The sequence below is a fragment of the Gossypium arboreum genome, chromosome 13 (assembly GCF_025698485.1).
Source record: "Gossypium arboreum isolate Shixiya-1 chromosome 13, ASM2569848v2, whole genome shotgun sequence".
NCBI lineage: Eukaryota > Viridiplantae > Streptophyta > Magnoliopsida > Malvales > Malvaceae > Gossypium > Gossypium arboreum.
Genome location: NC_069082.1, coordinates 125,434,279 through 125,456,838, shown reverse-complemented (window position 1 = coordinate 125,456,838; position 22,560 = coordinate 125,434,279). Strand labels below are relative to the sequence as shown.

The window sequence follows — 22,560 nt, the reverse complement described above, 5'->3', positions numbered from 1 at the left end:
AGTGGATGGTGATTTTTTTTGTCCATAATTTCTAATGTTTCATGATATTTATACATATCATAAAAAATATAATTTAGATTTAACAATTCAACTAGTATGGCACATAAACACTTGTAAAAAATTTGATTAGGCACGACATAAAAATAGTATGAGCACAACATAAATATATCAACATATTAAAATTCATATTAAATAAATTATTAACATGTAATGTTTTTATAATTTTAAAATTATTTTAAACACGTAAAATATAACACAAAAGTGTCTTACTATAAAATATTTATAAATGATATGCCTAATGTACAAACAATAATTTTGTTTCAATTATATATATAATTTTGATTTTGATTTAATTATAAATATTTTAAAAACTAAATAAATCTATTAATTTTCATGTTAGGTAAATATTTTTTACATGCAAAAAGTAAGCCTAAAATTATATTACATCGAAAGTACGATGTTAACGATTTGTGAAATTGAACTAAATTTAATATTTATATATTAAATTGCATAAAATTAAAGTTCAGATATCAAATTGAATATTAAATCATAATTCATGTATAATTTTACCCGTTAATTATGATAAAAGTTTTGTATTTTATTTATACAAATAATCTTCTAAATTTAATCCCAAACTTTTTTTTGAACATTAGTATCATTTGCTCTTTTAAATACAATATCTAAAACTACCCATAACTCCTTTCTAACCCTTAAGTAGGAGAATAATGCGTTAAAGCACTCTCAAACCCATATCCTTCTACATTGACAACAACGCCAATACTAATTAAACTAAGGATCAATTATCTCCAACCTTTAATTTAATAATATTGCATTGTTGTCTAATAACCCAATCCTTTATTTTTTATTTTTTATTCTAAAAAGCCTTTAAAAGTAAATTCTCAACTTCAATTCTTTAAATTATATTTTATATCTATGCTTAGTTGTCATCAAACAACCCTTTAAATTCTAAATAAAGATATAGTTATAGATATGATTGGTTGTTAAGGTCCAAAAACAAGAAGTCAAATCTCAAACAATCATGTAGCAGGTTGAATTTTTTTAATGGATATGTTTTTGGATTCATTAATAATATCATGGTAAAGTTTAAAAGTATTTATGTGGACTAAGTTTTAGTTCGATTAGTATAATATTATTATTAATATAGGAGGACGTGAGTTTGAGTGCGTTGAAACGTATTGTCTTCTTATTTATAGGTTGGAGAGGGACTATAAATAGTTTTAAGTATTGTGTTAAAAAGAACAAATATGATGAGAACCTATAATAATAAAATTATTAAAAATTTTGAAAGTTTTTTTCTAAAATAATTTTTCAAAGTAAATAAAAACCATTAATAACTTTTAAATGGTATTTTTGAAAAATACTTTTATATAAAAATTTAAGTTATTTTAAATATAAAATACTTATTTCTATATTATAAAAATTTAAATTAATCATAAAATAAAAATAGAATTCCATTAAGTTAAAGTTATTAGGACTTTTTAACTTTATTTTTTAGATGGTCCAAACACATTAATTCGAATAGGTTTTTTTTTTTATTTTTTTTATTCAGCACACAAGAAAAATATTTAAAAAATCAACCAAAATGAAGGTGGTTTGGGGTATATGTGCAAATCCATTGCTATTAGCCCATTATCAAAGCCCACCAACCCTATGTTAGCAACATTTTATTTATTTTTTAAATATGTATTCGAAACTCGTATCCAACGCATTGGTAAATATGAAAATTATTGAATAAAAATTGTAAATATGAAAATATGATATATATATATATATATATATATGTGACTTCCGAATACATAAAATCTTAAAAAGATTTTAATATATCTATGTTGACACGTATTTATATTTAATAATCATATTAAAACTCGAATAACATAATACAATATATGACATCTAAACATAAAATTGCTCAAAGCAACTACTAATGGACTATACAACTTGTGTAGGAATTCCAAACAAGGTAGTGGTTACAACATATTTACGAGCTAAGTTGAGTTATGGTCCAATTCTTAAAAAGAAAAAAAAAATCAAGATTGAATTTGACTCAATTTGATCCATTCAAATAACGATGGGTGAGTAAAACTTGATTCAATTTTAAAAAAATAAAAAATTTGTTCGAATTTCAAGTTAGTTGAATTGCATTATTTAAGTAATTCAATTTCTTTTTTCAAATCAATTTGGGCAAGTGTTAGAAGTTGTGGAACTCAAATTTCTATTAAAAATAAAATACAAGTGACAAGATAAGGGAATCTATGAGGATGAAGGCCGCACAAGGTTTTTAATCTTACTGTATTATTTCTATTTGATTTTGATTAGAATAAGATTTTTAAACTTATAAATAGACGTAATCGTTTTTCCTCTTGTATCATTCAAATTTGACAGAGTGAATTTTATTCTCTTTGCCTGTGGGCTTTTCTCAAAAGGGGTTTCCACGTAAAAAGTAGTGTGTTCTATTTTTCTCTCTTGCTTTGCGATTCATTGTAATTATCGATGTTCAAGTTTACAATAAGCAATTCAATTTTTCGAGTTTAATTCTAGTTGTAAAATTCAATTCAATAATAAATTGATATAAATACTCTTTGGATCATTATTACTCTTTAATTTTATAAAATATTTTTCAAATTTCTTTATAAAATATATTAAAAATTAAATTATTTTTAAAATATTTAAAAATATAAAATGATAAATTATTATTTTTAAAATTCCTAAAATGATTAAATTGATATATTGAACAAACAAATTATTAAAACAAGTTTATCATACTAATTATCATTTTTTCTTATTTTCTTTTAAAAAGTGTTCAAATATATATGATGTTTGCATTTTTCTAACTTAAATTTTAGTCACACCGCCAACAAGATTTTATTATGACCAGTTTATTTATTTTTAATTTAACTCGAATAAATTTATTTGACTCGACTTGATTTAGAAAATTTTCAAAATTAGTTAAAATGATAAAATAAGACTTATTAACTCAACTAAATCAAATATTTTTATTCAATTTGATAAAATGTACACCCTAAAAATAACTCATTTTATTATTTATAAAATTAATAAAAACCGAAATCTAATTTCACACAATTATTTATTTTTATAAATTAATTTAAAAAACAAAATTTATTTTAATATAAAATTTGGGTCTAAACGTAACTCCAGAACAATAAGCCCATTTAATCCAGGCCAGGCCACCAGGCCGTAGACCGGTCAACCGTACAATGTACATCCAAGTATTTATGAGCTATTTTAGTTGCTTTTAGCCTTTTACACGTTTGAGTAAGAGATTCCTTGAAGAAAAGAATTGATGAATGAACACGCAATTTGAGAAATATACATGAAATTAGATTACATTTTATTTTTTATTCAAAGAATAAATAAATTAATTTTTATGTTAAATTAAAGAATAAATTAATTATTTTTATTAAAAATTTTATTAATTTTATCATTAAAACTGATGTGTCACCAATATATAATGTTGATATATAAAATTTATTTTTATTTTTAAATAATGAAAATAGAATACAACTCTACGATACTTTTATCGTAATGTGAGGTGGTAATACATCCCAAAGGCTAATACCAATTTTTGAAGGGTTAATTCAAAACTTATTATAAATAATTATATGTGTAGGTATCTAAGTTTTATCATGTAGATTTTAATGCAGTTAGTTCGGATTATACCCGTTTTTAGTCCATTTGTATTATATTTATATTTATATTTTAGTTGTATTAAAATTAAATTAATGATATTATCGTAAAGGAATTATTTGATTATCCAATGAGACGACAGCAGTTTGGCGGATTCGGATTTAAAATTATAAAAACTGGAGATATCCAATGATGCAACAATGGCAGATTTCTCCTAGATAATATAAGCAATCCATAAAACTTGCACTTCTCATTACACCCAATTTTTAAAGCAATTTATTTTCCATCGCTTCATCTTCAAGATCAAGAGTAATCCAACCGCCAATTCAATTCCCCCCCCCCCTTTTTTTAATCTTTTTCTTTTCATTATTATTATCATTGTTGAATCCTTAATCGTTTTCTTCTTCACAACCCAAAACCAAATTTCAGTATAAAAAACTCTTTCAATGGCGTCTCTGACCTCAATTTCCCAATCCCACACACTTCTCAAAAAACCCAACTTCACACCCTCTATTCCTCACAATTTGTCTTCCAGTTTCACCCCCCGGGACTTCCTGTTTTCCAAAACCCAGTCGTTTAAACTCCCCCAGATGGCTTCCCGGAGCTACGTCGTGTCGGCCTCGACGACGGAGACACCACGGAAGAGGTACCCTGGAGGGGCTAAAGGGTTTGTGGAGGAGATGAGGTTCGTGGCTATGAAATTGCATACCAAAGAGCAAGCTAAGGAAGGTGAAAAGGAAGTGAAACAGCCCGAAGAACATTCCGTACCGAAATGGGAGCCAAGCATCGATGGGTACTTGAAATTCCTTGTGGATAGTAAGCTGGTTTATGATACTCTTGAATCTATCATTGACAAGGCTGCTTTTCCTATCTGTAAGTTCCCTTTTTTCCCTTTGTAGCTAATTTTTGTTCTTCTTTATGTTAATGACGTCTTTTTTGAATGGTTTGTGTACATGTTTATCTTTGTGTGTGTATATACCATAGTTGTTAATGTTTTATAGTTGGTTGAATATATGATTTTAAGATGGGTTCACAAGGGAGATTTGATTTTGATTTGATGGAGTTTTGGTTGAATATATGTCGATGCTGTACCAAATTTTCTTTACTTTTTTCTCTGTTTCTTTGATCCAATGGTCCGATGTAGGTAGATTCTTGGCCTTTCACAGAGCCTTCGAAGCACGTTAGCATCCAAAACTAGATCATTTGATTGCAGGCCTTTAGTCCTTGAAACGAATGCCCTTTAAAGCATCAATGGTGCTAAGCTAACTCCAGGTTTATGGTTTATCATGCACGACACAGTTCATAGCTTGCTCATGTTATGTATGTCCAATAATTCTTCACTATGGTTTTCCTACTGCGAGAAAACTAACTTGATATGCCCGGGTCTGCTGCAGATGCTGAATTCCGAAACACCGGATTGGAAAGGTCTGAAAAACTGGCAAAAGATTTACAGTGGTTCGAAGAGCAAGGCTATGCCATTCCCGAACCATCTTCTCCAGGTATTACCTATGCTGAGTATCTTAAAGAAATATCCGACAAGGATCCTCAAGCGTTCATATGCCATTTCTACAACACGTATTTTGCCCACTCAGCTGGTGGTCGGATGATTGGAAAGAAGGTAAACTAACTAGTATATTACTCGGTCCTGACCTTATGAGTTTCGATCTAGTCAATACCCTATAGTTGTGCTTTTCTTTAAAACGAAGGCACTTCCTCCAATCCACATGGACCTTCCTCCCCCCTTATCTCGACTTAAGAACTAGTATACTCAAGCTCCCCTATTCTCTCCCTCTATATCAGGTAGCTCAGCAGATACTTAACAACAGGGAGTTGGAATTTTATAAATGGGACGGTGACCTTTCTCAACTATTGCAGAATGTCCGGGATAAGCTGAATAAAGTAGCCGAGGTATGTTATATCGAGTCATTGCAGAACTCTCTTTCCCTTTTAAGGCCGTGGTCTATACGTTCATAGTAAATTTCATAACTTTTAACACCTACGTTCATCTTTGGTAATGCAGAGCTGGACTAGAGACGAGAAGAACCATTGTTTGGAAGAAACCGAGAAATCTTTCAAGCATTCAGGGGAGATCCTTCGACTGATATTGTCGTAGTGTTCGTAACCACATGGTTGTTCTTGTTGTTTGTAAGTACGGGCGCAAGCCAATGTAAGTTAACTCTGGGTCAAACCCTGCATATATATATCATCATTTGGTTCAAGAACAAGATGAATATCCATTGTGTATATCACAATTTGAATGAAGTTACAAAAGTATGAATATTTGGCTAAGCTAGCATGACGGAAGTGCTTGATCTATTCTTGACCTGAATCGCATAGATTTCATTATAAGTTAGGATGCTATAATTTGGTCATTTAGTTTTTTTTGATATCTTTCATGTTTATGTTTATTTTACGGTTCGTGTTCGTCCTTCCTAATGATGTCGTTTTTAAAGTTTGAATCTGCATTCTTTCATTAAAAGTGCAATGTGCCTTACCTACTAATCAGTGAATACTGATTCATCGTACCAATGGTTAAATAAAAGCTTATTAGCCAAACTTTAAAAAAAAAAAACACTTAACAATTAGTGATTTAATAAAAACTTCCCAATAGTTCAGTCACTTCAATAATTTTTTTGCCTAGTTCAATTATAATTTTTGCAAGCTTTTGAAATTGAATTATCAAAACATAAATTTACTAATAGTTTGGTGAGATTGAGTTACTTAAATTTACTTTGTTAGTGTCATCTCAATCCAAGGATGGTAAAAAAATCTGGACTCAACAGGTTTCGAACTGACCCGATCAAATAAGGTAAGTGTTTTTTTTCTTTTTTGAAATCGAATTTCAAGACGAGTTGAGTCTAACCATAGTTTTGATTTTTCGAGTTGGATTTAAGGTGGATAAATAACAATTTAATTTCGGGTCAAAGTTAAGTTATGTTGGGAACATATTAGGTCGAGTGTGGCAAAAACCACCCTACCCCGTTCCATTGCCATCTCTACATATCTCGCGCCTCCTTAGATTATAAATGTATTGAGCATATATCTGTATCAAAAAATCATATCTGGGAAAAAATACTGATGAATCAAGCAAAGGGTATGGTTCATCTAAGAAACAAAACAAAAGTTACAAAAGATTATTATAGTAAACATCCATGAAAACAACTGATTCAAAAAGACTGAGCCTTTTTTACATTCAGTCATCAAATGTGCTCATAAATCCACCAATGAAACCAGCTCCATTGCAGTTTCCACATAAAATCTCCCTTTTCCCCCTGCAACAAACAAATTTTGCTTGTTTATGTTATGCTTGATACACTTAAAAACTACGTTACTCAGACTCGAGTATGTGGCTAACACCGGTATTGTTAGATTTTTCTAAGTTCTTCCATGCATTTGGAAGATCTTTCGAGGTCATATCCTCACACTCATGTGTGGAACACAAGGGTTAAACACGGATATTTTAAGAAAATAAAGAGTCAGAGCAACATAGCTTAGAAGAAAAAAATTTCCAAGGATTTGTCCTTAAATCTAGTTGTTACTCGGACTCCAGTTTCAGTGTTGGATATGAGTATGTCTCTGACATGGGTATGTTCAATTTTTTCTTTTGAAGATTTTCAATGTATTTAGAGGGTCAAATCTCATAACCATGTATGAATATGCGTTAAACACGAGTGTTGGACATCATAGAACTTAAAAGAAAAACAAAGGGTCGAAGCATTATAGATTTCTACAACTGGAAATGATGGATTGAATAGGATAGGTCCCAAAATATCAATTACTTCGACATTTACGGAATCCGGTCTGCCCTAAACATAAAACTAACAGAGAGAGTTCTATGATTTGTAGCCACTTGACCAGTTCATAGATTAATATTTTTTCTTCTTCTTTAACAACAAAATTTGCAACATGAACAAATCAAACTTCAATCCTTATTTATATACCAAATACTGCAGACAAGTAAAGTAGGAAAACCGACCAATTAACTCCGAATGCTATAAGTTAACTCGTGATGACAGAAATGACATTTACGAAAGCTAATGGAAGGGTGACGGATAAAAGGGGAAGGAGAAAGAGGAAAAGAAGATGTCACACCTGCAAAGCCAACACAATCCACCAGCTTTAAATCGTCCATTGTAGTGATCAACGGAATTCACTCCGGTACCTTTGCATTGAGAACACTGTTTGGCACCTGGTAATCGAGTGCATAAACAAGTTTTTTTGTCTAGGTGATGAAACGTTACAAACAAGTTTACCATATTGTTTAATATACCATATATAACATTAACAGCAAAAAGTCTTAAATTTTTCAATAGTTCACTTTGATAAACTACCTCATTGCAGGCTAGGGACTGCATAAAAAGCATTATCATAATCAATGAAATATCTAGTCATAAGAAACAAAGAAACCTAATCTTAGACGAAAAGACCAGTCCAAAGATAAAAATCATTAGCCACGGTTTTGCTTACCATTTCCTTCACAATCAGCACAAACAATGCTCTTCGGTTTAGTTCTTTGATTATCATCTACAGCCTGTCAAACCAAATGCTAAGGTAAACTTACAAGCAGAAAATTACAGAATATTAAGAAAAAAACAAAGAAGATTATAACAAAACCGAAAATACCCCCCCCTTCCACCCTTCTAATTCCAAGTTCCATACAAAGATACAATGAAGCCGTTTACATGGACCTCAACCCTTAACCATGATAATTCCGATTCATACCATGAATCGATAACCCGCCCATGAATCGATTCCTTACTCATAACCCGTTTTTACTTTCATTGCGAAATACCGATACATTAACTATCCATGTCTGGTCTGATAACCATAAAGTTGAATGTTACATAGTTTTTTTTCCCAGTTAGCCTTAGCCATTTTCAGAAATCATTCTATCTCATATCTTAGTTCTTGACCTTCATTTTTTTCTCAAAAAACGAAAAATTATCCTATACCCACACACGAGTCCGAATAACATGAATTCCTTACTTTATACTCCATCTTCTCACCAAAAAAAAGTACATAAAATACAATCCAATTCCAAAATTCCAATTTACAGACGAATTTGAAGCAATTTGCAACAATTGAGCAATTATCAGACTTCAAGTTCCCCAATTCCACTAATAAAATGCAAAATTAAGATGATTTATGAGATGGGTGGTTAAAAAAACTCACCTTGGCCTCTAAAGATTGAAATCTGGCACCTTTGGAGCTCTTAAACACTTCATTTGCCCCAATAACCTTCCTTGGGATAGAATCATTAATAATTATCCCTAAAAACCAATGAAGAACAATATGAAAAAAAAAAAAAATGGGGTTTAATCCAATATAACTAAAGCATAAACTTTTAAAAGTACCTGGTTTACAGGGAATGCTGAAGGAACAAACTGAAGTGAAACATACAGAGTTAGCCATCCTTTATTTTCTTTATTCTTGAGTGAGTTTTTCAGTAGGGGTGATGTTTTTTCACTTTCTCTTAGACTGCTTAGTGTGTTATAAATAAAGCTTTGAACTTTGAGAGGAGAAGCAAAATGATAAAATGGGTAAGGTGTTTCTTAGCGATCAATAATTCAACTGGATAAGCGGCCTCAGGCTCCACAATTAGATATTGGTTAAATTGCAGTTTTGGTCCTTTTATTATGTTAGAACTTTAAATTTAATTCATATTTTTATCTTATTAATTTTATAATATTCTTGGTTAATCCCAATTATTTTGCATCCTTATTTATTCCGGTCAATATTAAAAGATAATAAAAACATGTTAACATTTATCTAATGTGATTTTATTTATTTCTTCCTTTTGCCAATAATTTATTGTATATATATATGTTTGTAATGCAAAATCAAGCATAAATATTATATCAACGAAATTTGAATTATAAACATTAAAGCATTAACAAGGGACCTTAATTATTACCCTTTGCATTTTTGGTTTGGTAATTTACCAAAAAGTATATATTTAATATTTATATTACATAATTAAAAATAAGACCAATTAAACTCAAGTTCAAAAGTCAAACCATCACTTAATAAGTTTCAGAAATATATATTTTTTTTCTTAAGCTCATTTTTAAAAATATTATTTTGTCTATATTTTCTCATCACACAACAAGTTTCGTAAAGAGATGTATTTTTTGCTTTAAGCCAATTTCTCAAAAATATTATTTTTGTCTATATTTTCTCAAATATCCACCTAATAATGGATATCAAATAAAATTTACTCTCAAAAATACCAAATGAACTTCTGGACTTGAACAAATAATTAACCATAAGACAAGCCCATTCAAAATAAAAAACACTATGATCATTTGAACCGAATCAATCAATCAAACCAATTAAATTAGAAACTAACCTGGTTAGTACGAATCCAAAGAAAATCATCCGACCAATTAATTTGAAATTAATAAAAACCAATTAAATCAGGCTATTGAACTAGTTGAACAATAATTTTTTAATGAGTTTTTAATGAATTATTTAGTTAAACTAAACAAATTGATCAAATTAAACCAGCGAACCAAAAGTTTGACCACCGGTCCAGTTTTAGAAAACACTTTTGCTCTAAAAGTTCTGAAAACCCCAGAAAATGTCCCAATACAACATCTAAAACACAATCCATTGCTCACAATTCATGATAGAAAACAGGATCAAGGCATGCAAGAAATGAAGACCAGTTTTATCTGTCAATATAGCTTAATTAACATCAAAATGGGATGGTCTGCATATGCAATATGAGTCCAGATAAATATTCTGGACAAGCATCAATCTTGATATATAGGATCTTACATTAAACAATGTCAAGAAACAAAATTAGTATGTGGTCTAATGCTCTCTTAGCAAACTTTAGAACCCCATATACAGGATCTGGAAACCTTAAAAATTATGGAAATTGCAAAGATTTAGTGTTTTTTTTGCCATGTCAAGAGTACTGTCCAAAACAGAGTGCAGTTGCGTGTGTTTGCATAGCATGGGCAGAAAGCAGAGAGTGCAATGCAACAATTCACGACCTTTTTCGTTCGGTCTATCGCCTGCATCACAAATGGACATTGTTAGCGTATTAAGACGGAGGGGGGAAGTCACTCTTTCTCAACACCTTCATCAGCACAAGCAAGCGATGACAAAAGGTATTTTCATCTCCGGTGATACCTGCTCAAATGACAGATTATATCCAATTCATTCATTAGGATTACAGTTAACGAAAAATACCACCTCACACTGGGTGCCATGAAAACCCCACAGGTAATAAATGAAGATCAAATTTATGTTTAACAACAGTAAATGACTGATGAAATACGAAAATCAGCATGCTACAAACAGAAGGAAATCATTGTTGCATGGTCGAATGACATCATAGATCAAAAGACATACAACAAAACCAAGAGTTTAGATATGCCTAAAAACAAGGAGCGATTCAAGTTGTCCTTACTCAAACTCCTTCATAAGAATCCTCAAGCAGTACACCAAAAGAACATGCAACCACTAGACCTAGCTAAGCTCCAGCATTGTAGATGATGTAACTATGTATGCACTTTAGCTTAAACACCGTATTTGGTGTTTAGAAAGGAACAATTTGAAAAAGGCAAACTTTTTGTCATGTTTGAGCTCCATAGATAAAGTGTATGCATGTACCCGCTAGCAGGAGAAAGTTGTCTGTTACTGCAAATGAGCATAACAACGTCAAGCACTGCCAAAATTACAAAGAGACATTGCTTTCCATAATTTGTTGAAATCGAAGCAAGGTAATAAGTCCCTGGAAGCATCTATAATATATAAAGCTGCATGTAGTCTTGAATAGGGGGCACATTACATCAGGAGTTCTGATGAGGGTGAGTAATAGTTATGAATATGTATTTTAGCTTATTATTGTGTATCCTAGGTTGTTTGAGTCGGAGGTCACATCAGTTGTTTTGATGGCACGATTTTGGTCGAAAAAGTTCCAAGACCTCATCCCTAGTAACAACAACAAACATAATTCTAGAACATATACAAGTACTAGCATAGAGTGCCAATAACTGCTTTAAGAACTATTTTCAATGGGAGCAGAGTGGTTAAGAACAATTAGAGCATATTAAAGGAACAAAAATGATATAGGTTTCAACTCTAACTAAACCACATTTAATTTTGATCATCATGAAGCTAATAACACAGGCATACTATCATCAAGCTTGACGCATAAACATATCATTCAGACATAGATGAGGTTATATTAATAAAGTCAATATCAAATGCATAACAAGCTATCAAACTATATACTCCGAACCCCTATATCGACATGTCATAATCACAAACATGCCAGTATTATTCCCATGCTTAATGGTCACAATTATTGCACTCAAAACTTAATGGAACAAGAAAATAATACAGGAGCATGGAAAAGACCTTAATAGAAGCCATTAAGCTGCTGCCGCAGCAGACTGAAATTTCTCCAACAAATCACAATGCGGAGTCTCGCGGATAAATCCCCATTGCTGCCGCTGAAGCTCAAACCTACAATTCTGAGCCAAAACAGAGTAATAATCTCTCTCAACACGCTCCTCGATCCTTACACGCTCGACACTATTAGTCGGATAATCCTGCTCAAATTTTGTGGACCTCACATAATAGTTCACACCATTCTTTGTTGTGAACTTGTACTCATAAGGATACGACCTGGACAGTGAAAAAACAGGCTCAGATGATGGTAAAAAGCTAAACAAGAGGATTAAAAGAACCGGCAACAACTGAATCAGCATTCGGATGTTGAATCCAGTGGAGCCTTGATCCCCCATTCTAGCTCCCATTCCAGGCCCAAAATTGAAACTTCGAAATTGGGTCGTCGCCGGAGGCATCCCACCGAAGAAGAAGTTTCTAAATATCTCATCGGCATCAAAATCAGTATCGTAAAAGCCGTTGAATCCATTGCCCGCGCCACGGAACGGTGAAGCTCTCCTTTCATAAACAGGTTCATCTGATCCAACAAGATCGTACTTTTTCCTACTTTCTTCATTGCTTAGGCACTGAAACGCTTTCGAAACCGCCTTGAAAGCTTCCTCAGCACCGGGAGCTTTGTTCTTATCGGGATGAACTTTCAAAGACAGTTTCCGATAAGCTTTTCGAATATCATCAACGGAACACGATTTCTCTAACCCCAAAATCTCATAATAATCCTTCTTTTTCCTGATTTGCTTCACGATTACGATTTGTTCTTCGGTGTAGGTACCCCCAGCGGCCGACGCTGACGCTGACGCCGACGCCGGAGAAGAAGCAGAAGCAGACGCAGCCGATCCATTCGGTATATTCCTCCGACGAATCGAGGGTTGATCAGAAGGTTTAGATGGAGAAGACCCAGACGGATCTTTAGCAGACCCAACAGGTTCCGAAGCCGGCCGATCGTCAGATTTCCCTCCTTCCGCCGCAGATAAGAGATTCTCGATAGGAAGCGATGGGTCAAGACGACGAGCTTTGGTGAGGAATTTGAGGGCACGGGCTCGATCTCCGGCGTCCAAAGCATCTTTTCCGATTTTCAAGCATTTCAAAGCATCGTCTTTGTTGCCATCCATGATTGAATTTAAAAAAAAAAATCAAATTCAAGAGATAAAGGATCGAAATTGAAGAAGGGAAATTGGGGAATCTTTGCCCTAGAAGAACTAGGGGGTAAAAAGGGAAAAAGGGAAATAGGCTAATAAGGGTTCATATGCTATTGATAGTGAAAATAGGGGGGCTGAATTTCTGGAAATAGGAAGAAGAAGCCAAAGGGAAGAGGAAATTGTGAAAAGGAAGAAAGAGTTTCCGTGAAATTGTTGATCTTTGGGGATAAAGATTTTATCATTTAAATCAATTTTTATATTATTTAAATAATTCTAGAATTTAATAATTTATATCAATATCTCTCAAAAAATTAGTTTATATTAATTTCGCCTTTTGAGTTGATTTAAAAGTTTTTGTTATGTACTGAATTTTTAATTCACTAATTTATAAATAATAAAATATTTAGCCTCGAATTAGGTTAAAGGAAATAAAATTATATTCCTTTAAAATATGGGTTAAATTACATTTTAATATTTAAAGTTTGAGTTTGCTTTAATCTAATTAAATTTATGTTGTAATTAAATTTAATGTCAAATGTGTTAAATGTAATTTTACGTAATTAATCTACAATAATTAGTATAAAATAATATTTGTTATTTGAATTATTGTGTATAATTAAATTGCATTAATTTATAAATCAAATATTATATTATTTTTAAAATATTCAACAAATTAATATAATTAACTTTAATATTAATTAAGTGAAAATTAATATGTTTAGAATTCTATTCAAGTAAAAATTCTATTTTACATCAATAAAATTAACATTTTAGGTCCGTTTTAACTAATAATATTAATTTATAATTAAATCAAATTATAATTGTAATTATCACAGTTTTTCACATTTTTAAATGTGTTAAATTATAATTACTTTTAAATATAAATTTACTAATATTATAAAAATAAAAAGCATTCTCGTCAATTAATTTTTTATTGTTGGCTAAAACTCCACTAGCCACCAGTAGTCTTTCACAAGTCGATTTAAACCCGTATTATCTTAAGTTTTATATTTTTTTGTTTTTCCATGATTTAATAAGTCTCTAATTTTAGAAGTTTTTTGTTTACTCTTGTAACAAGTTTTTTAGTCTTACTTATATATTTAATCTTAGTTTTACAAGTGGTTTTAAGGATAATTTTATTATCGTATTCTCTAGTTTGGTGAATGCTTAATTCTTTTGTTAATTTTGCTCGTCTCTTTGGACCATTCGGGATTTATTTTCTTATCATATTAAATGCTTACAATCATTACAGATATATCAAACTTGAATTGTGACAAAACCAATTGTCAATTTGTCATAATATTCTATGGTGTGTTAATGAAACTTATCATTCATCATTTACTTACAGTATTTATTATATTTTTCCTTAAATTATATAATTCTATTTATTGAATAAATTAATAAATTTACCTTTAAAAAAATATTTTGGATCCAACTGACCCTTTTATAAAACATTTCAATTAAATTAGCAAAAGTTAAATACCAAATGTAATTATGTTGAAAATGTGAAGAAGGTTAAACCATAATTGTCATTAAGGCATACTTCACAATGATACCAACATGGCACCAACATATTTAAAGAAGATATAACCCCCCAAGAAAAAGGAAATAAAATCAGTAAATAGAATGGAAGATTGAAAAAGTAAACAAATATTCTTTTTAATTTAATTTAATTTAGCATCCAAGTACCACCAAGATAAACTCAAAATACCTACAATGTGTAAAAATGCCTAAGTGCCTTAAAAGTCAATATAAGGCTAACAAATAAATAAAGCTTATTTCGAGTTTCAAGTCTGTTGCTCTTCTTCAACCACCACACCATCTCTTTCTTCGGCAGCTGCCGCCATTAATTCGTCAAAGTTTTCAGTCTTTCCCAACAATATCTCAATCTGAGAAACAACATAAAACCAATATATATATATATATGTATGTATATCAGTATTCAAGCTAAGAGGAAGAACAATAGTCAGCACTGCAATGGCTATATGACATTAGAGTTAAATAAGAACCAATGACGGGGGGACAACAGAATATGAAATTTGATACTGGTTTTTCCCTGGATTATCTTGTAAGGACAGAGAACATGTTTCTCAGCTTGTGAATATGACTTTTGCATAAACTGTACCATGTGTGAAAGGAAGAATGAAGAACTAATACGCTGATCTTTTACCTTTGCTTTTTGGACCGGACGCCCTCTAGAGTCCTCCTTCATGTCAACAGTTGTGGTTGTGATCTCTAAACAGGTGCAGGTTGATTCACAGCATTATCAGGATTCAATGGTTGCATTAATGGGGTTTTATCTTTTCAATTATGTATAAGAAAGGTGAAAGATAGCTTACTCTTCTCAACAGCCAAACCATTGTTTTTCAGAATTTCTGCAATCGTGACGACCGTCGCAATAGCTGTGCATATATAAAATGATCAATGAAAAGACCGATTCACCACAATTCTCAACAATGTAGAATAAGCAATTATTTATAGGTTCATCAATGAATAATACAGTACAATACCATTTTGCACTCGAGAAAAAACTTTACCACATCAAACCCAGAGCTTAGCTCGGTTGGTTTGTGCAACCATCCTTAAGATGTGGCATAGCCCAGGTCTAGGATTCGAATAAACATTAGCAAACCCTCCCTTTACCCCCAACTTACAACCTGTTTTTTATCATAAAATTAAAGCTTTACCACATCTAAATGCACAATATCCACCCATAAACAAGCACATCGTTAAATCCTAAAGTCAAAGCAAGGGTATTGGAGATTAGCACCAGGGCAATATTTATAAAGGAAAAAAAATGCTAAAACCAAACCACAAAGCTTCAATGCTGTGTACAGTTAAAACAATCTAAACATAAACAACTTCAGTAAGGGAATATTAAATAAAAATTATATAATGAGAATGAACAATTAATATTATTAAAAAAAATTACAAATGGAGGATTGAAGAGTCCAAACCGTACCCATGCCAAGGGCAGACAACTCCACCTCATTGTACTGTTGCATATATCTCTGTAAAAAGAAAAAAAAAAGGTTATCTCATTAATGTTAAAGGAAAATACCCAGATCAGAAAAACCCTAAAAAAATCACTAAAAGTTTACTAGGATTATTCTAATTCAACACTTTATAGGACTTGGAAAAGGAAAATGGGGGGGGGGAACCTTGGCGAGATTAACGTAGAAAAACAAGGGCTTTTTGGTATTGGAGACTTGAATCCGGTTCTTCTTGTGGGAATCGGCGGCCAAGTTGATGTTGTTGACTCCTTGGGTGATTTCTTCCATTTTTTTCTTGAGACCCTTGCAACTCAAACCCTAAAACACAGCAGATTTCTGCCGAGCTCTGTGTGTTTTGATTTGGGTTGAATCTTGTGGTTGTGGGTGGCTATGACTGGCTAGGGTTTCTCTTTCTCACTGTTCGGGAACTGAGGTGACCTGAAAAGATAATAAATTTTTTTATATACACTTTGAAAATAATTTTTAATTATTATGATTACGTTGTAAATATTTTATTATCAAGTAATATTTCTATTAGGTTAGAAACTCGTACCTCTGTTAGGATTGGAATTTTAAATATTTGTTGGGAAGTATTGTAAATACTACCGGTGAAATTTATGGTTGGTCCCTCTATTACAGGAGTGGAATCAAATTAATCCTTTTATTGTTAAATGATATAATATTAAAAATATCAAATAAGGCCAAATTTTCACAAAATTAATATTTATTGTTTCAAAATTGATATCAAAAATCATTTTATTAATTTACCGCTCAACTCTAAAAAAAAAAGTTGATTTGCATAACCATAGAAGTTTTAAAAATATTAACTTTGTTAAACAATAAGACATTTTTAACAATAAATGTAAATTTTGTTTAAATTTAGTCTTATTTAATTATCTTTAGGGTAAACTATTAAAATAGTTACTTTTGTTTGTCTTAGATTACATTTTAGTCGCTTATGTTTGAAACGTTACGTTTTAGTCGCTTACGTTATTATGTTGTAACATTTTAGTCACTGAGCCATTAATTGCTGTTAACAGTGTAGCGGTAAGCTGATGTGGCACGTTAAATCATCATTCCAAACGAAAATTTTAGGTTAAATTCTACAATTATTTCCTATATTTTTTTATTTTGAGCAATTTAATTTTTTTATTTTATGTTCTTTTAACTTTCCTCTTTTTTTTTTCTTTATTTCTCACTCACTTCTACTTCTCTCTTGTTTTCTTCCTTTCTTTATTTCTTTTAATGTAGTTTTTTTATGTTTTTATGAGTAACCTAAGGCAAACAAAAGTAATTATTTTAATAGTTTACCATTCTTTTAATAGTGAAAGGATTAAATTGATTTATTTAACAGTAAAAGACTAATTTGATAAGACTCAGTATAATACTTTAACTAAATATTATATATTATCATTTAAATGTTTGACTGAGTTTATGCTACAATAACGCGACACTAATCCAATCTACAAAAGTACCAAAAATTCAAATTTTAAACTATTAATAAAGACTACCATAATTTTTTTATCTTCTTGTATGATGGCAAGATTTGAATCTAAAACAAAAGCATATTAAATCTTTGACTTTACCATATCAACCAAAATATCATTATTATCTTATATAAATTAAATTTTGCTGATACAAAAGTGTCAACAAGGGAGGACAAAGGCAACGAGACAGGCACGGGCTTTGGGCTCACTTAAAATTGATAAATTACTTTTTTACTCTTTAAAATATATAAAATTATAAATTAATAATGATAAAATTACATTTTACGTCACAAAAATAATAAGCTTTTAGTTTAGTCCTTTAAAAAAAAATGAAGATATTAACTAATACAAAGGTGAAATTGCATTTTAACTATTATTAAAATTTATAACTTAATTCCGCCCTAAATGATTTTTTTAGGTTCACCCCTAAGGGAGGAGATAAGAAGAAGATGATAGAGATGAGAAAGTCAGTTCACCTGTGACAAACAGAGATTTGGAGTAAGAGTTTGAAGAGAGGAAGAATACTTGGGTATTTCTTGAGAAAGAAAGAGATGTTGTGTCTCTCGTGCTCTGCAATATATATAGGAGTATCTCTTTATCTTAGGGTAGCGCAACAGGATTGTGCAACTTCCCATTTAACTGTTCAAATTTTTTACATAATCCAATATTTCTATTTGATTCATAATCTACTGACCATTGAATCAATACACCCTTGCATTTGGAGAAAGACCACCGAAAGACAACACACAGAACATTGTAACGTAGAAAGGACTGGACAAATTCTTGTTTAACTGGTTAACCATTGCAGTTATACGCAGAGAAACTTCTCAAAATGATATGCAAGAAAATACTGTATCCTGAATATTCATAGAAAACTCTATACAAGAAACCAGGAAGAACTTCCGGGTAATAAAGTCTACAAAGGATATGCTAACAACTTGCCTGTTTCTGGGGTTAAGTTCCATTGTCTATGGTCAGGGGTATCCGATAGAAGAAATATCAAAAGAGTCCAACACTTCATATCATCCTGTAGGTTGACTCCTTCAAGTTTTCCTCGTCTTTACTGGTAATAAGAGTAAAATGTTGGGACCAACATTTTCGAAACTTCAGAGAATATGGCAAGAGGTTGAATCTAAGATCTAAAGGTAACTTTTTTTTTTTTTTTGGTAAGAATGGAAAGAGCTAAGGTCCTTAATTCGAATCAACTTAAGAAATTTGTTCCTTTTTTGGCTAGCCGCTCCTTGTCCTTGAGGATTTCACTCAAAGGTTTTGGACCCTGGAAGTCTGCTGATGCAGTTATGATTGAATGCCTCATTTTCCCACCGTTTTCTTCAGTTTTCCTCTTCTCTTCTCTAATCTGGGCGAGGGTCTTGGGACCTGTAAAAGCAGTAGATGCATCTTCGTATTTCCTCTCCCTTGAAATCAGATTTCTAGAAACCTCAGATGAAACAGACTTCCGCCTAGGCAGCTTTTTTTCCCTATAAGGCCGCCTGATGGAGCGGTTAGGCTCCAAGTGCTTGAGCCAGCCATGCCTGTTGGTACCATTGCGAAAACCAACTTGGCCTCCTGTTGATTCAATATAATGCTTCCCCACTTTTGATGCCAGTCTTCCACTTAATTTCCGACCCATACTACGCCTTCGTGGCCTTTCCAGACTTCGACTGATCAGATGAGAATATTCAGACCTTGACAAACACTTGAGAGGATTGCCCTTGACTACCCTGCGTTTACTCAAATAGTCTCTAAGATCCACATCAATTGACCGTTCGAAGGGCAAGAGTCTCCTTCTCTTTTGGGAAAACATGGAATCCAGCCTTCTTTTATCTCCGGGGTGGACAAAAGGATTCCTCGGATTATTGAAAATATACTCATTGTCTGAACCCTCATAAGCATCATACACATCTCGATCATACGAAAATTCTAAATCCGGGTACCTGGTCTCATGCTGAACTGAATCTTCATAATCATAACTAAAGAAGTAATCTGTCTGCTCCTCTTCAGGGTCCTTCTGATATTCCGAATCATTCCCATAATCCAAATCCTCTGATTTGTTATCCACGAGAACATCGAAACCTTCAGAGGACTCCCACCTCTCCTCTGGCTCAAAGGGGTCATCCAATTGCTCCTCCAAACTTTCATCTGTGCAGATCGGAGATCCGGTTTGAGTGATGCCTTCTTTTAGAAGCAAGGATTGTGAACTAACAAAACCAGCTTGCTCTAAATCAAAAACAGATGTTTTTGGAGAGACACTCCTCTTTATCATAGTTTTGGGCACTGGTTGTTGGAGGTTCGTTTTAAGCTGCACACCGGTGTCCTTGATAGAATTCGGGGCAGTTTTAGAAGGATTGGGATGTGTTTCTGTCTGAACTGCTCCAACATCATTTTCGACGAATGTCTTACGGTCCAAGGGAAGAGCACCAGTTTTTAAAGAATTTACAGTAATGGTACTGTCATCGGGGCCATGCAGAAAAGAGCATCTGTCACCTTTATTGCAGAAACCGTTGAAGTAAAAGTAACAAGGCAAATTTGTCTTGTTCGCTGCTGTAGAACATTGGTATGGCAATGCAGCCGATTCAGATGGAACTTGAGAATGCACATCCAATGGCTGCGAAAACAAAGAATTTAGTTCATATGACCACATCGAGCGGCCAAGCAATAACTAGAAAAAGCCAAGAATATCAATTAATAGCTCATTCGAAAAGGACATATTATATAGGGGAAAGAAGTTCCATTACAATCACTCAAAAGGCACATGCATTAAATGGGTCGTTTAAGATAGACGTTAGATGCCAAATACACCAGTACCAGTTGCGAAGGCATTTATACTTTACCCTTTTTAACATATAATTGCTTCTAATGCTCTGCGTTTAATGTTCCTAGATAGCCAAACATGATGAGAATCAAAAATAGACGTCGGATAATAAAATCATGGAACTCCATAATTCTAGTAAATTCACAGCACGTCGGCAATAAAGGACCCACCAAAGTCTTTTAAGCATTTTCTTTTTTCCTTAAAATGAATAAATGATCAAAACATTTTAAATGTACAGGTGAAACCGAGGCAACATAGAGGAAGCTGCAACAAACATAGATACACCATAAATGCAAGTGCGATATCCAGGCAACATATCAAGTAACCGATCCAAATATTACAATCCTATTATGATGGCCTTTCGTGTTGTGTCCATGCAATATTTTGTTCTAAAGCTACAATTCATGATAGATTCAACTGTAAAATTTCCAGAACATGTAAAAAGATCTGATTCGTTCACAATATATCATTCCAATAATCGGTATGAACTTTTCAAAATAGACAACGAGCTCACAGGATGCCGAAAACCACAAGTCGGATTAATACAATTCCCAGCCAACCAATACCAGCAGTCCCTCGGGTTGAGCCTGGCAACTTCACTATGCCGATACTCGCAATCTAGTCCCTGATTTAAAAAAAAAAAACAAACAAACAAGAATTAAACAAATTAAAATGGAAAACATCAATCCATAAACCCAAACAGAAAGAATAAAATAATTAGATTTCTCCAGATAATAATTTCATGTCTATACTTTATATGTACACATCAAGTTATTCATATTAATTTTCCTTTTACCTTTGGTTTTCACGTTTAATATTTTGAGAACGCAAATGGTTAACTGTAAGTAATACCCAGAAAAAAATAAAATCCAAACAGACTCTTATTACATTAGAATTCGCGGCTATTGAAAATGGAGAAAATATATGTAATAAATTAAACAAACGCAAAAAAAGAAAAGAAAAAGAAACATATATATATATATATACACACCATCTTTCATATGGAATATTAATTTTTTTAAAACAAAAATTAACCCTAAATATCCAGATCCTTGAGATGCAGTGACAGAAGCATACAAATAAAAAAAATTAATCGGAAAAAATAAAAGCAAAAACAAAATGCGAGCTGAAAATCGGAAAGTGTGAAAGAAAAAATATACCTTCTTGCAAGTGAAAGGAGATGCTAAGAAATAAACGCAATCGGTGTTGCGTTTGAGAAATTGTTCCTCCATTTTTTATTTTATTTTTGCTATTTTATGCTTTTCATGAAAAATGAGAAGAAAAAAATTGTGAAAAAAAGACTGACACACCGAGAGCACTGCTTGGGTTTACAAATTTACATGGCGGAAAAGTGAAAACTGACGAGCACGAAATAAAGAAAACAAAAAATGAAAACAGTGTTAATAACGGGAGCGCTTGATTTAATTCGGGTTTAAATTTATTATAAAATTTATTTTTGTTTCCGGTTAAACTACACCTAAAGTCATTAAACTATTAGTAAGTTTACGTTTTAGTTATTCAACTTCAAAAAGTTACAAAATGGTCACTAAGTTATTCAAAAGTTTTTATTTAAGTTATTAAACTATTGAAAGTTTGCAGATTCGTAACGTTTTTGAATAATATCTACTCCTTTTTATTGGAACTACCATAGTTGTTTTCAAACCCATAAATAGGAGGACAATGAGTTTCAGCGCACTCAAACTTTGGCAATAATGTCCATGCCAATCGAATTAAGAGTCAGTCAATTTTTTTGAGGAATTTTAATATCTTGTTTTTATTTAAACAATAAAACGGGTCAAATTGATCCAATTCAAATTTGGACATAATTTATAGGTCAAATTTTATTGTTAATCCTATATTATGCATAAGTTACAAATTGAATCTCTATATTCGATTTATTTATTTTTAATCAGTATATTTTAAAATATAGAAATTTCACTATTGACTAAACTATTATCAAATATAAATTCAACTATTTCCAAAATATTAACGTCAAATATATTACAATATTTGTAATATCATGTGCTATCTCGAATAAATAC

At 31.9% G+C, this 22,560-nt stretch overlaps 5 protein-coding genes across 7 annotated transcripts; 1 reads left to right on the top strand and 4 right to left on the bottom strand.

Moving 5' to 3' along the window:
* The first annotated feature begins 3,765 nt into the window (after positions 1-3,765).
* Positions 3,766-5,955, top strand: LOC108461765 (heme oxygenase 1, chloroplastic-like). Its single transcript, XM_017761696.2, has 4 exons — positions 3,766-4,539; positions 5,061-5,284; positions 5,467-5,574; positions 5,687-5,955. The coding sequence occupies exons 1-4, from the start codon at positions 4,113-4,115 to the stop codon at positions 5,777-5,779; spliced, it is 852 nt and encodes a 283-aa protein (XP_017617185.1). The 5' UTR covers positions 3,766-4,112; the 3' UTR covers positions 5,780-5,955.
* Positions 5,956-6,681: 726 nt separating this feature from the next.
* On the bottom strand, positions 6,682-9,240 carry LOC108461805 (protein BUNDLE SHEATH DEFECTIVE 2, chloroplastic-like). The gene is made up of 5 exons (XM_017761743.2): positions 9,021-9,240; positions 8,839-8,936; positions 8,134-8,197; positions 7,759-7,855; positions 6,682-6,938 (listed from the first exon to the last, which is right to left on the bottom strand). The coding sequence occupies exons 1-5, from the start codon at positions 9,076-9,078 to the stop codon at positions 6,860-6,862; spliced, it is 396 nt and encodes a 131-aa protein (XP_017617232.1). The 5' UTR covers positions 9,079-9,240; the 3' UTR covers positions 6,682-6,859.
* Positions 9,241-10,334: 1,094 nt separating this feature from the next.
* On the bottom strand, positions 10,335-13,487 carry LOC108464080 (chaperone protein dnaJ 49-like). Of its 3 annotated transcripts, XR_008277544.1 has the most exons (3): positions 12,040-13,481; positions 10,754-10,806; positions 10,335-10,688 (listed from the first exon to the last, which is right to left on the bottom strand). XR_008277544.1 is itself a non-coding variant. In XM_017764168.2 (2 exons), the coding sequence occupies exon 1, from the start codon at positions 13,197-13,199 to the stop codon at positions 12,054-12,056; it is 1,146 nt and encodes a 381-aa protein (XP_017619657.1). In that variant the 5' UTR covers positions 13,200-13,487; the 3' UTR covers positions 10,335-10,688; positions 12,040-12,053. The 3 variants fall into 3 exon arrangements, 2 of the variants coding, with proteins under 2 accessions (XP_017619657.1, XP_017619656.1); XM_017764168.2 differs by lacking the exon at positions 10,754-10,806 and having other exon boundaries at positions 12,040-13,487; XM_017764167.2 differs by having other exon boundaries at positions 10,335-10,806.
* A 1,373-nt stretch (positions 13,488-14,860) lies between these two features.
* Positions 14,861-16,735, bottom strand: LOC108462880 (uncharacterized protein At2g34160-like). Its single transcript, XM_017762789.2, has 5 exons — positions 16,388-16,735; positions 16,189-16,237; positions 15,566-15,628; positions 15,397-15,461; positions 14,861-15,115 (listed from the first exon to the last, which is right to left on the bottom strand). Exons 1-5 carry the CDS (start codon positions 16,505-16,507, stop codon positions 15,014-15,016), a joined length of 399 nt encoding a protein of 132 aa, XP_017618278.1. The 5' UTR covers positions 16,508-16,735; the 3' UTR covers positions 14,861-15,013.
* Positions 16,736-18,300: 1,565 nt separating this feature from the next.
* LOC108461210 (zinc finger CCCH domain-containing protein 34-like) lies at positions 18,301-21,935 on the bottom strand. The gene is made up of 3 exons (XM_017760959.2): positions 21,679-21,935; positions 21,033-21,143; positions 18,301-20,311 (listed from the first exon to the last, which is right to left on the bottom strand). The coding sequence occupies exons 1-3, from the start codon at positions 21,748-21,750 to the stop codon at positions 18,908-18,910; spliced, it is 1,587 nt and encodes a 528-aa protein (XP_017616448.1). The 5' UTR covers positions 21,751-21,935; the 3' UTR covers positions 18,301-18,907.
* Positions 21,936-22,560: the final 625 nt, after the last annotated feature.

What these genes read in the sequence shown, in the direction of transcription:
- LOC108462880 (XM_017762789.2), bottom strand. Translation starts at nt 16,507, where the DNA reads ATGGAAGAAATCACCCAAGGAGTCAACAACATCAACTTGGCCGCCGAT. An exon ending in TGGTTTGGCTGTTGAGAAGA is followed by an intron (nt 15,462 to 15,565) that starts GTAAGCTATCTT and finishes GCACCTGTTTAG; the next exon opens with AGATCACAACCACAACTGTT. An exon ending in GTCCGGTCCAAAAAGCAAAG is followed by an intron (nt 15,116 to 15,396) that starts GTAAAAGATCAG and finishes GTTGTTTCTCAG; the next exon opens with ATTGAGATATTGTTGGGAAA.
- LOC108461210 (XM_017760959.2), bottom strand. Translation starts at nt 21,750, where the DNA reads ATGGAGGAACAATTTCTCAAACGCAACACCGATTGCGTTTATTTCTTA. An exon ending in CTCCTTTCACTTGCAAGAAG is followed by an intron (nt 21,144 to 21,678) that starts GTATATTTTTTC and finishes TTTTTAAATCAG; the next exon opens with GGACTAGATTGCGAGTATCG. An exon ending in CTTGTGGTTTTCGGCATCCT is followed by an intron (nt 20,312 to 21,032) that starts GTGAGCTCGTTG and finishes TTGTTTTCGCAG; the next exon opens with CCATTGGATGTGCATTCTCA.
- LOC108461765 (XM_017761696.2), top strand. Translation starts at nt 4,113, where the DNA reads ATGGCGTCTCTGACCTCAATTTCCCAATCCCACACACTTCTCAAAAAA. An exon ending in GTCGGATGATTGGAAAGAAG is followed by an intron (nt 5,285 to 5,466) that starts GTAAACTAACTA and finishes CCTCTATATCAG; the next exon opens with GTAGCTCAGCAGATACTTAA. An exon ending in AGCTGAATAAAGTAGCCGAG is followed by an intron (nt 5,575 to 5,686) that starts GTATGTTATATC and finishes TTGGTAATGCAG; the next exon opens with AGCTGGACTAGAGACGAGAA.
- LOC108464080 (XM_017764168.2), bottom strand. Translation starts at nt 13,199, where the DNA reads ATGGATGGCAACAAAGACGATGCTTTGAAATGCTTGAAAATCGGAAAA.
- LOC108461805 (XM_017761743.2), bottom strand. Translation starts at nt 9,078, where the DNA reads ATGGCTAACTCTGTATGTTTCACTTCAGTTTGTTCCTTCAGCATTCCC. An exon ending in TTCAATCTTTAGAGGCCAAG is followed by an intron (nt 8,198 to 8,838) that starts GTGAGTTTTTTT and finishes TTGGTTTGACAG; the next exon opens with GCTGTAGATGATAATCAAAG. An exon ending in GGATTGTGTTGGCTTTGCAG is followed by an intron (nt 6,939 to 7,758) that starts GTGTGACATCTT and finishes TGTTTGTTGCAG; the next exon opens with GGGGAAAAGGGAGATTTTAT.